The following is a 12,011-nucleotide window of genomic DNA, read 5'->3' as shown; positions in this document are numbered from 1 at the left end:
TTCCTCAGCATTAATTATTAAGAAATTATTCCTTTTTTAGAATTAAATTATCGGTAGGCCTGCAGGTATCCAGCAATAAACTATCATTAAATCCAATAAAATATTAAATTTGTATGTCTATTTCAGCTGTTATTTGAAAAATTATGCTATGAACTCTAATTTTTTCAAATTATAGGTATAAATTTTGAGTTTGAATTATTTCATTGATCAATATTGACGAAGTATTATCGGTTTAGTACCGGTACCGCATAGTATTTCAAATAGATTTTGTAAACAAATTTATTCAAAATAGATTGTCCAAGTAGGGTAACCAAGTTATTTTTACAAATAACCGTACCGTATCACAAACTCTTTGAAAAATCTTCTCGAAAACAATAATTTCTAATCAAGTGAGTGGGGTCACTGTGGTGGGGTAGCCTACCCCCTACAGTACCTATAAAATAAAGTTAATGGGTAACGTAGGTATTGAATTAAAGAATTTAGGTGAATTTCAAAAAACTAAACAATCTTATATTCAGATCAATAATAAATGCGTATTCATCAAAATATGAACAATTTTGCCTGTCAAGTATTTGTACGGTACAAAAATGTAATGTAATAGATAAAAATGTCAATTTTTAGACAATTAATTGTGCACATCCATCACTTTACATTGGAGAAAAAGCATTTTGATCCTACACCTTAGGTTTCGGAAATCTTCATCCCTATTAAAGTCATAAAAGAAGTTTAATAATTCTTACCTACTCCATAAACTTAGGCTACTATATGATCAGCACACAATAAAATTATTATATGTATAATCAAATTATATAGAATTTTAATGATGTGTTTTTGTAAAATTAAGAATATAAATATGTTAAGTTATATGAATATGGGAATATATAAATACGGTAATGAGTACAATGATCAATCAATCGAGTGAAAATGAGAAAAAATCTTAGTACCATAAAATTAGTGATACGGTATCGGTTTACTGCATAGGATAGTGCCATTATTTTTTATTATTATTTCACAAAAGTTGAAAAATGAACGCGCAAGTCCAACATTGGCAACAAGAAGCACAGCACTATCAGAAGCAACTGGTATACAAATAATTGAAGATTATTTTTATCAAGGTACGATACTGTAGCTGGTTATCTCCGAGCGAGTTGCACTCTGTTCCATCAAGACGCTCACTTTGATTTGTCAGTTATTGAGTCTTCAGCGCTGATGCGAGACTATAAAATCAAACTTGTGAGGAAAATCATTTCTCGAGGTAAGTTATTTCAAATATCAAACTCGAAACTTTTCTCATACAATAGAACTCGAAGAAAGAATATTAAATCCAGTAAACACTAAGTACTACAATATAACACAAAGATCTATGTAGTCTTATTTCTAGAAAGTAAAATTTTCATGTCGTAGCATCCTAGGTACTTCTAATGAAAATTATTATTATAGAATCTTCAATGATATGAGTGAATAAATTGGTTTTTATTTTTCTGCTGTATCATCCATATAAGTTTGTGCCTGGGCAAGGAGGATCAGTTTGAGGATTAGAATCAAAAGTGATGGTAGTTTTGAATAAATAGAAGTAGACCCTAAATGGAGTATTAGTTCATTATTTATCGACATCCACCTAGAAACCTTGGTAGGTACTTGATTACGTTACCGTAATCAATAAATTTGAAATAAAATTCGAATACATCCAGCATCATATTGAGATTATACTGTGCAGTTGTTCAGTAGCATATATAGCCTAGGCCTACCCTCATTCACCTATATTTAAGAAACAGACCTGCCATTTTATTCGAAAATAAAATCATTTAGATGTCATGCACGTTCATGATCTGTGCATTCAGAAACTTACTCAATACTGTACTTATTATTTAGATCGTCATTTTCAATACGGTACGCATACTTTTCTTTTTTAAATATTTTTCTGTAAAAATGGTGTGTTTTAATAGATTAGTTGGTTATGAATTATAGTTTTACAGAAAATATAATTAAATGATTCCAATTCATCAGTTACCTACTAGTTATTAAAGTTTTTGGAGAAATTTCATTTATTTTGGAAATAATTAGCTTAGAAGTCAAAGTTAAATAACTATTGCTGGATTTTCTATGAATATTTTGCATGAAATGCGGTATCATCTCAGATTATATCAATATAAGTAACTATTTGTAGAAAGAAGATGTTTTAAATTTGCATTCTTATGCAAGTAGACTAGACAGTACCGTACATCTTGATGAAAGTCTGAAAGTCAATCCAATCTAAGATTTTTATAGGTATTCAAAAATTATATGCCATCGATCGTACAGTACTTGGTAAATTCACCATCATGATCTTATTCGAGCTTCTCTCGTATTCATTAAAATTTCTGTCCAATAATTCATAGAGTTCTCAATGTGCGTTATGAGGGATATAATAATGGGATTTAGTTCCTGGTGCCGTCAAATATGTATATTTTCAAATAAATAAATAATAGTATTTATTATTGTAAGATTCAGTCAGTACGGTACAATAAATACATTTTTTATGTGACTTCTATATTATATTCTATGACTTCTGTACGGTATATTCAATTCTTTGTGCTGCTATTCTAGCAGCAAAAACAAACCACCTACCGTATGCATTTTTGTGAAAACGTAAACGTCTCATTGAACTTCTTATCATTTTAAACATATAGGCTATATTTTGTTGATGAAACATTGTATCAATTGTTCAAAGCTTGTGTTTACAACGCATGTTCATAGAATATATTTTTTATCAATTCAGGTGCTTCAAAAAGGTGCCTAACGTACATTGAAGACTGAATTACCGTATATGGAAGCATATTGACAAGTTATCCTAGATAGAAATTAACGGATTAATTAATTTAGAATCTGTTTTCTAAATTACAACCTTTTATAAAGGTGAAGGGCTCTATCAACAATTTACTCACACCTGATTATTGTCAGTTTTCAGAATTTCTTTGTGATCCTGGTGCCACACATAAAACTATAAGAAGTCTTGGAGAAATAAGGATTAACTAAACAGTCTACTTACACGAGCAACAATGCAATATTTGCTTTGAATGAATTTCTTTTGAAAAACATCATCTTAGAAATCGTAAGTAGCTAGGGTACATTTTTTCTCATTATTACTTTTCATGCGGCTATTGATTTATAATTTGAATTATTATCTGTGGTACCTATCAACTGCTGATCTCAGACTGTAATTATTAATCCCAATGCTTTTTGATGTCAAAAACTCTATTTTTTTACTAATAGACTTATCCATTTTTATATTAAATTTATATGTTCCCCTCTGAAAAAACCCTATTCAAGATCTTGAATCGTCTTTAAAAACTAGTAGTTTTATTACGATAGGCCTAACCCACTCTAAGCAGAATAATCCACATTCTTTTAAATGTTTTATATTATTATCTTCAGCTCAAGAAGAATAATAGGTGAACTTTTTCAATGTACTTCTATAACGCCAATACCACCAAATTAATAATTGCTTCAATAAAACATTAGATTCATATAATTATACCCGTCACATTATAACAGTAGGTAAAGGTGAAATGCACATAAATATATAAGCATTATGAAACCTAGAAACCATGATTTAATTTAGACTAAAATTCACATAGATTTTTCCTCTTTCTACTACATGATTGATAAGCTAACAAATAACAATAAGAACCTCTATAAATATTTAAATGTTTTTTTTTTATAAAAATTAGCCATAGCATGCTTTCTTATTACTCCCAACTGGAACTTGGATAAGTAGCCTATATTCATAAAATGTTGTCTTTGCTGAACTTCGTCGAGTCAGAAAATTACTAATACATCCAAAGATTGGTCCCGATATAGAAACTCTTGCCTACTATTAATAGGCATATTAACAAATTACTGTATTTGAACTTTGTTTCCGAAAATATGTTATGCATTTTTTTCAATTTTATTATTCTGATGTGAATATGGATCAGGAAGTAACTTACTATATTCATCCTTTATTAGTATTCGATTAATTACGAAATAATTGATTGATTCAAGTATTCAAGAGAAGTATGATTATTTGTTCTTCATCAAGAATGATTTTAAATTATTTTCCAAAAATCAAAAGTGACTGAAAATGATTTCATGAGTAAGTTGAATGAGAAATTCTTATGGATTTAAATATATCTCCCTCTTTATTAATTTAAACTTAATTTTTTCATCTTTATCATTTGAATAATTCTTCGTTTTGATGATGCAAGTCACCTTCTTATTAGACACAGTGTACGGTACGTGTTGCACCGGATACCGTATCACATAAGACAACTATAGCCTACTTAGATTACTTTTATACTCTTATATGCTTCTATCTTATACTTTTTATCTGTAATACGGTACAGTGTAACATACAGAGTAGCTACGTTATTATTTTAATTAATTAGAAGTATTGAAGACTTGGTTGCACAAAAGTCTGTTAAATTTACATCTTGATTAAAGATTTGGGAACTATTCAGAGAAGGTTTTTTGAAAAAAAATCATCTCAGATTTTTACAGGTTTTTGTGCAACCGAGCCTAGTTGAACTACATAATGTATGAGGGTGAAAGTATTTCAAGTATTATCAATTTATGAATTACCAATATTGTAAGGTACTCATTCGCACATGTTACTTGTTAATTCAACACGACTGGTTATTCTCATTATTATTAATAAAAATTGATACTTAAAGGATATTTTTTTACGATGCTGTACATTGTCTATATTACTATAACTTATCTTAGTCAGAATTTGTTAGTACTTAGCACAAAAGTAGATACTGTTATACATGACATTGATCCATGTTTTATTTTTTAATAGGCCAATTATTGCTCCACGTGAATGTTTTCATCTCCATATTTTGATTTAATCAAATTCAAATAGAGTAAAGAAGATTGTAAGATTGATAAAGAAAATTAAAGAGGAACGAGACGTATTTGCTTATATTCTGTTATGTATTATATTCTTATATGATGTTGACTTTCAATCGTACTTCTTGTTTATACAGTACCGTAGTTTTTGTGTGTAAGAACGTTGAATGTAAGCTAGTTTTCTTTGAATGGTTAAATGCTGGCATTTTCCAATGTGTAGGCCTAAGTTATGAACGTGTGATTTATAACGTTCATTTAGAATATAATCGAATATTTTCTTTATTCAACACAGCAAAATAAGACATTATGCAGTTGAATATCACCACTGAAACTAATATTAATACAAATATTATAAATGAGCAGCCAAAATATATCAATACATATCAAACATATTTGAGTCAATACAATGTTTCATTCATCACTTGATCATGAACTGATACCTTCATACAAACTATAGTGAGTTGGCTTATGGTCTGCAAATCAAGATCTTGATTGGAATCAAATAAATACTTTTTGAATTTTATCTCAGGGACCCATATCTGATTGTCGTTAACAAGCGATTGTTTGAGGTATTAATCACCTGAAGGGATCTGTCAATATTATGACTGACTGTCTCAGTCCGGGCAGTTTAAACCATAAATAACTTTATTTTCAGGATTGGGATCTTGTAAGAAAAGAAGCGACCACAGACAATAGCCTACCAAGTAGCCCATATTATATAAAATTATGTTTTGTAAACTCTTAATTATTTCAAAAAATCAATTAATTAATATCAATAATAATTAGTTTAAGTTGTTAACAACTGTAATTTTTAATAATTTTATAACTATCATTTTGTCGGTTTCAATCAGCATCAAAGGTTAAAATAAAATTTGTTATTATTTTTCTTTTTATATTGTTTTTGTCTATTAAACCTACCAATCTATTAGTTTTTTCAATATTAGGCTACATATTTGGTTGAGGCGCCGGATAAATTTACAATAATTTAAAGCATTTGTTTTTATTTTTCCCTTTTTATGTGTGTTGTACATTATACCTGCCAATCCATTAGTCTTTCAATATAACCATACTAGTAGAGTACTAGAATTGCATTGTCAGGTTGCTCGGAAAGTCTGCCAAGATAAGTACCGTACGGCGTGCGTGGCGAGCATGACAGTGCTTTCCAGTAGCACTGCCACAACCAGGTTTTTAAGGTCCTGGGCCCTGCTACTTTATAAGATGATTATGAAATAAATACACAACTTTACTAATTCAAGCACTCTCTATTTACAAATCCCATTATAATAACATATATACTCTCTCTCCTGTGCATACTAACACTTGAATCACATTCCAAAAACCAATTCTCTTACACAACCTTCTTCTAGCGCACCTCGAAACGTTGGCCCGTTAGTTCAGTCTCTACGCGGTCATCACTCTCTCAGCTCACCAGTTCAAAAGTCCGATTCGGTGGCCTGAGTGATGACTCCGCTATTCTAATTAATCTATTTGAGCGGGGTGTTTGAATTTTTACATAAGTTTTGGTCTCAGCATCGTTCATAAATGCAGCCCTGATTGTTTTATCTTTTTATGTGTTGTTTAGTGAGTTGAGTAATTTCTCATGTTAGGGCAGACATATGTTTTAAAAATATAGATGAATATAAAATCACTTCACTTATATGGGCTACTTTATTCAAATTAATAAAAACAATATAAAAACGTGTATACCCTTTTATTAAAACATTTTAATAACTTTAAGATTTTATATTGTTTTTATTAATAAATATGTTTGTGAATATATAACAAATATATTTGTGAATTTTCAATTATAGAGTAACAAATTCATTTGTCTTAATACATTTCAAGAGATAAATCTGCATACACCTATTCCAAGGGACTAGTGGCTGATGAAATATTTATCTGTATTAAAAAGTAATGATCTATGTAAATTTAATAATGACAGCTGCCTCATTTTGCTTCTTTGATAAAACTTGAACATATTAATTTGTTAATGCATAAGCATGAACTACTTATTACATTTTGATTTGATTTCAGGTAATATCTCCAAAATGGAAGCAGAACCGAATAGCAGGGCACAAAATAATTTGACAACCAAAAGAGAGGACTTCGATGTTGTAATTTCTCCACAAACGTTCCAAAAATACAAGTCGTCAATGAAGAGGAAATCGAATGGTTCAAAAGAAGCCGATGCCCAAAATTCAACAGCGAACGGATCCAATCAAACACATTTGGGTGAAGAACCCTATGTTTTGAAAGTCACTGCTGAAGATTATGATCGTCTAAAGAAGAAATATACCAAGAATAAAAAATTTGTAAGACAAAAATCTGGAGAACAACAGCCATCTCGGTCCAAGAGTAAGTCACCTTCTTCTTTAAAACAGAGAGCAAGTCTCGAAGATGAAACCAAGCGAGAAAAATCTACATCTCCACGAAATTCAGGGGCAGGATTTAAACTCAATGGGAAGACCTCTCAAACCAAGTGTATAGAAAAAACGTCAACACCTTCAAGAAACAGTCTTAAGCCTGATAATAAGCCTGTATCGAGGAAATCCTATGATGTTGCTGATGTTAGAGCTAAGCCTGAGACTGGCAATAAATCAAGATGGTCTGCTGGTATGGTGAACATTAAAAATGTTGATGATGACAACTTTTTGGGTGCTTCTTCTTTGAAAATCAACCAAGCTCCAGCCTCGTCAAATAAAGAGAATAGCCCTAGTTTGGATGAGTCTTCGAGCGTGGATGTTTCGGTCAATCTGCAAGAGGATAAAGGACGGCCAAAAGCAAGTCGGATTCCAAAATCACCAAATAAACTGGAAGCTAATGACCACAAGAAAGAGAAAACAAACAAAAGAAATAGCTTTGAGAAAGTACAGCAGAATAAATCTCCAAGATGTTCGTCTTCTAAAGATCACAGTCCATCAGATAAAAAAACTGTGAGAGGTAAGAATGGCAAATACCCAAATGATAAAAAGAATGCTAGCGATACGAATGGAATATTAGACAAAGTGAATACTGAGCATGATAAAGTTGTTGAACAAGTTACCAACCAGAAAAAACAACAAAAAATATCAGATAAAACGCAAAACAATAAAGGTTTGGCCAATAAGCTGTGTGACACTCAACAGAGTTCTACTCCAAAAATGGAGGCGGGTCCAATTGTCATTGAAGAAAGCAAGAACATAAAGTCCAATAATTGTTTGGAAAAAAATGAATTACAAAATTGTAGTTATTTGAAGTTGGATGATTTTGTGGGAGCAACAACTTGTGGAGATACAAATAATATACTGCCAATGGATGAGAAAATATTACCAGAGCACATCGAAGATCGTCTAATAACACATGTTGCCAAAGAGCTTGGATTAGTAGAAAACGTGATAGACTTTCCTTTTGTTACCAAGAGAATAGATATGAATTTAGCTCCAGATGCTCTGCAACCGTCTGCAGACTTGGATGACTGTCTGAGTAATGAAAGGAAATGTCATGATACTCTACCTAAAAAAGACTCAAACGATAATAATTTCCTGACTTCTTATCAAGTTGTACCGAGTACAAGTAAAACCATTGATGTTAATTTGGATCAAGAACATCAGCAAGGAAATGTTCTATCTGTGGCAATAAAAGGTACTAAGAAAACTACTCCAACTGCTCGCACTCCTATTATGCTGAAGACACCGAAACGATTAAAAGATGGAGAACTCATGTCTGAAATGCTAATTTATAAGCTAGGCTCTCATTCAACACCAAGAAAAATCAGGAAGAACAGAAACTTGGACTCTCTACGTAAAAGTGATTGGGGAACACCAGCTACAGACCGCATAACTACAACATCCCTTAAGAGAAGCATTTCGAAAAAAATCAAAGGCAAAATGTTTATCAAGAAAACTTCAAAAGGTATTCTTCAACCTATCCCTGTCAGTAAACTTGTACCTAAAAATAGCCCAAAAAGAGAACACCCTGAGAAACGAGTTCCAGCTGATAGTGGTGATGAGACTTATAAAGTCACACGAGTTTCCGATCTTATCAAGAAATTTGAAAACTTGGAGAAAGAGGAGGAATCTGTATCTACCCAGAGCAAAGTAGCTGTAACATTCAAGAAAAGCGCAATTCTTGAAAAATGGCAAAATGGTGTGAAAACTTTACAGCAGGGATTGAATGAGCTGAAAGAAGTCAAAAAGAAACTACCAGATGCAGATGTTCCAGGCAAAGAAACACAGGAGCCATCAATTGAAATTCATTTTAAAAAACCAAATTCAACAAATGAAAAAGAAAAATCACCTACAACTAATTCTGATGTGATCAACAATAATGAGAATTTTAACAATCTGACAATTTTAAACTCCGACTGCATTGATAGTATGTCTTTTGTTTCACTAAAATTTGATCAAATATACAGTGATGAGTGTGCTGACCAAACGGTCAAAAATAATATGAGATTTAGTGACCTTTATAAAGAGATCAATTTTCAACTAACCGACTCTGAGAAGATCGAACCGAATGAAAATAAAGAGGATGGAAACTCAAATTTAGAAGCGGATGCTTCAGAAAATAACAATTTAGAGTCTCCAGCTACTAGCATTCCACAAGATAATGATGGCCACGCTAATGCTGACAATCAGATAATCCCAAACAATAACCAAGGACAAGAGAAAATGTTTGAAGAAGGCACCGATCTTTTGAAACATTTGGAGGGTGATAATTCGGCGGATGACAAGAATCTCAAAGGTGAGGAGCAAAAGATTGACAGGGAGCAAGAAACAAATCAAACAACCAACAATCAAGCAATGGATGTGTTCCGAGGATTCGAAGAAGTGGTGGTAGCCGAAGGGCGGATAGACACGACGGGAGAAGACCGGGCGTCACCCGCTTACGAAGTAGGCGCAGTTGACATCAAGGATGAAGATTTCGGCGAAATTTACAAACAGAAGCTGCTGAGTTTGGGCTCACAAGAAGATGATGGCGACGACACTTCCATCTCTTCACTTCTCGCTCTTTCGCAGAAACTTTCCAAACAGCCGACTTCGTATGCCGACTACCGGAAGCAGTTCATGGAAGTCAAAAGTCGCTCACTTCCGCCACTTCACAAAATCAACAGGTGCGATACTGATGATCCAAAAATGTCCCTATAATAATCTATTCATTCGCTCAAGCAATGGCATTTATGAATTTAAAAATAATATTTTCTCACTTTTTACAAATTTGATCTATATATATTTATTTTTCTATTGTTTACTAATTATTATTGTTGAAGTTGAAATAAATTTATCATGGTGATGTCAGAACAAGTTTCCTTTCATTATAAAAAACCAATGTTTCTAAACATTTTGCATAGTAATGAGGGTGATATTTTGTAAGATGATCATATTGGATTAACAATTTGAAATTACCACACCACCTTTTTGTAACTAAACAATATGTACTTTGGTACAGAAGTTAGAGTTCATTGGGGATTGATAACGAATCAATGGAATTGGTTACTCGTTTTTTGTATGAATTAGTGGTCGTGACAATTTCAATTCTTAAGGCTGTGCAAAGGGCTGGAAAAACGTTTTATTGGTGATATTTTACAAAGGTTTTTGGTTTGTAAACTATCAAGCAATCAAAATTAAACCCTTTTTTCAGGAAAACATTTTTTACCCGATAATTAATTTTTGAGATATGATCGCCTAAAGTTTATATTTTTGGGACAGTTCATTTCATATTCGGTAAGAGATAAATTCATGAAATTTGTTGATAGAATTAATCAAAAATTTTCGGAAAATATCAACTCTTGAAAAAGTTATTCAATTTACCAAAAATAATTCGACTAAAAGTTATTTTTGGTCATTTTTAGTAAATCGAATAATTTTCTCAAATCGTAAAACTTTGTAAAAACGTATTTTTTCAGCCTTTGCACAAACTTAATATTCCAATATGTTTATCTGTGATACTCAGTCAATTACATGTTGACATGATTGTGTGCGTGGTTGAGATTGATACAATAAATGTTCACTGAGAATCGAAACCATTACCAGAGTAGTGATAGAATACAAAGTTATTAAAATAATGTATTATTAGAATACAAGTACAGGTGCAAGCTCTCATCAATATCACCAGTGTAGGTACCAAGGCAGCTTACCAAAATCAATTATAATACAGATCAAGTATATTTACATACCTGTCATAAAGTGTTCCGATCCCACTCCGATACGATCACGGATGACAATGTCCGTCATATGATCTGTCCTACCATCATCAACACTAATGTCGGACATGAGTAGGATCGGAACGCTGTATGACAGGTGTGTCCTCGGCTTTGGAGTGATAGTCATGGCTGAGACAGCATGAACAATTCTTTTGTACCAACTGATTATCATAAATCAGTATAACGGTCATAATCTATTACAAAATTTGTAAATGAACAAAAAGACATTCCAGATATGTAAGATACGTTTGATTCAAAAAATCAAGAAATTTGTGATATTTTCCTCATTTTCACAGTCTCGACAGTTTTTCGATAATAAACATTCATGCACGATGGGTTTAAGGCAACGTAGCTCATAGGACATGTAATTCTCTCTCATTTGAGACCAATCGCAAGTTTCTATCATGTATCTTGCTCGTTTTAGAGACTCTTGAGAATAACAGTAAAATCGCAGAAAAAATGAGAAAATGAAAATTATCATTTTTTCAATCAGCTGTAACTTTTGAACGGTACTGAAATCAGGAAAACGATTCATGGGAGCGGAAAGAGGAGAAAATTCTCTACAACCTTGACTACTTTTTCGATTTTTTATCTGAAGTGTTTCACAAGATACGCGACTTTGAATATACGAGACTTTGGAAATGATTAACGTATCAAAATTTTTTCGCATATTCAAAGTTGCGTATCTTGTGAAACACTTCAGATAAAAAATCGAAAAAGTAGTCAAGGTTGAAGAGAATTTTCTCTTCTTTCCGCTCCCATGAATCGTTTTCCTGATTCCAGTACCGTTCAAAAGTTACAGCTGATTGAAAAAAATGATAATTTTCATTTAAATAGGGGCTAAAATACACTAAAAGTGGATTTTTTTCATCAAATTTCATGATGATACATGATTTTGAACCGCCTTGACGAGCTGAGAAGAATGAGCTGTAGTACGAGGAGATCTGATCATTCTGTCAAA

At 32.1% G+C, this 12,011-nt stretch overlaps 1 protein-coding gene across 2 annotated transcripts; it reads left to right on the top strand.

Moving 5' to 3' along the window:
* The first annotated feature begins 1,099 nt into the window (after nt 1–1,099).
* LOC111058100 lies at nt 1,100–10,111 on the top strand. 2 transcript variants are annotated; one of them, XM_039430961.1, is made up of 3 exons: nt 1,100–1,255; nt 2,941–3,091; nt 6,904–10,111. In XM_039430961.1, exon 3 carries the CDS (start codon nt 6,918–6,920, stop codon nt 9,993–9,995), a length of 3,078 nt encoding a protein of 1,025 aa, XP_039286895.1. In that variant the 5' UTR covers nt 1,100–1,255; nt 2,941–3,091; nt 6,904–6,917; the 3' UTR covers nt 9,996–10,111. The 2 variants fall into 2 exon arrangements, with proteins under 2 accessions (XP_039286895.1, XP_039286896.1); XM_039430962.1 differs by having other exon boundaries at nt 1,129–1,255; nt 2,948–3,091.
* The last annotated feature ends 1,900 nt before the right edge of the window (nt 10,112–12,011 follow it).

This window comes from Nilaparvata lugens, chromosome 6 (assembly GCF_014356525.2).
Source record: "Nilaparvata lugens isolate BPH chromosome 6, ASM1435652v1, whole genome shotgun sequence".
Taxonomy (NCBI): domain Eukaryota; kingdom Metazoa; phylum Arthropoda; class Insecta; order Hemiptera; family Delphacidae; genus Nilaparvata; species Nilaparvata lugens.
This window is presented reverse-complemented; position numbering and strand designations above follow the sequence as displayed.

What these genes read in the sequence shown, in the direction of transcription:
- LOC111058100 (XM_039430961.1), top strand. Translation starts at nt 6,918, where the DNA reads ATGGAAGCAGAACCGAATAGCAGGGCACAAAATAATTTGACAACCAAA.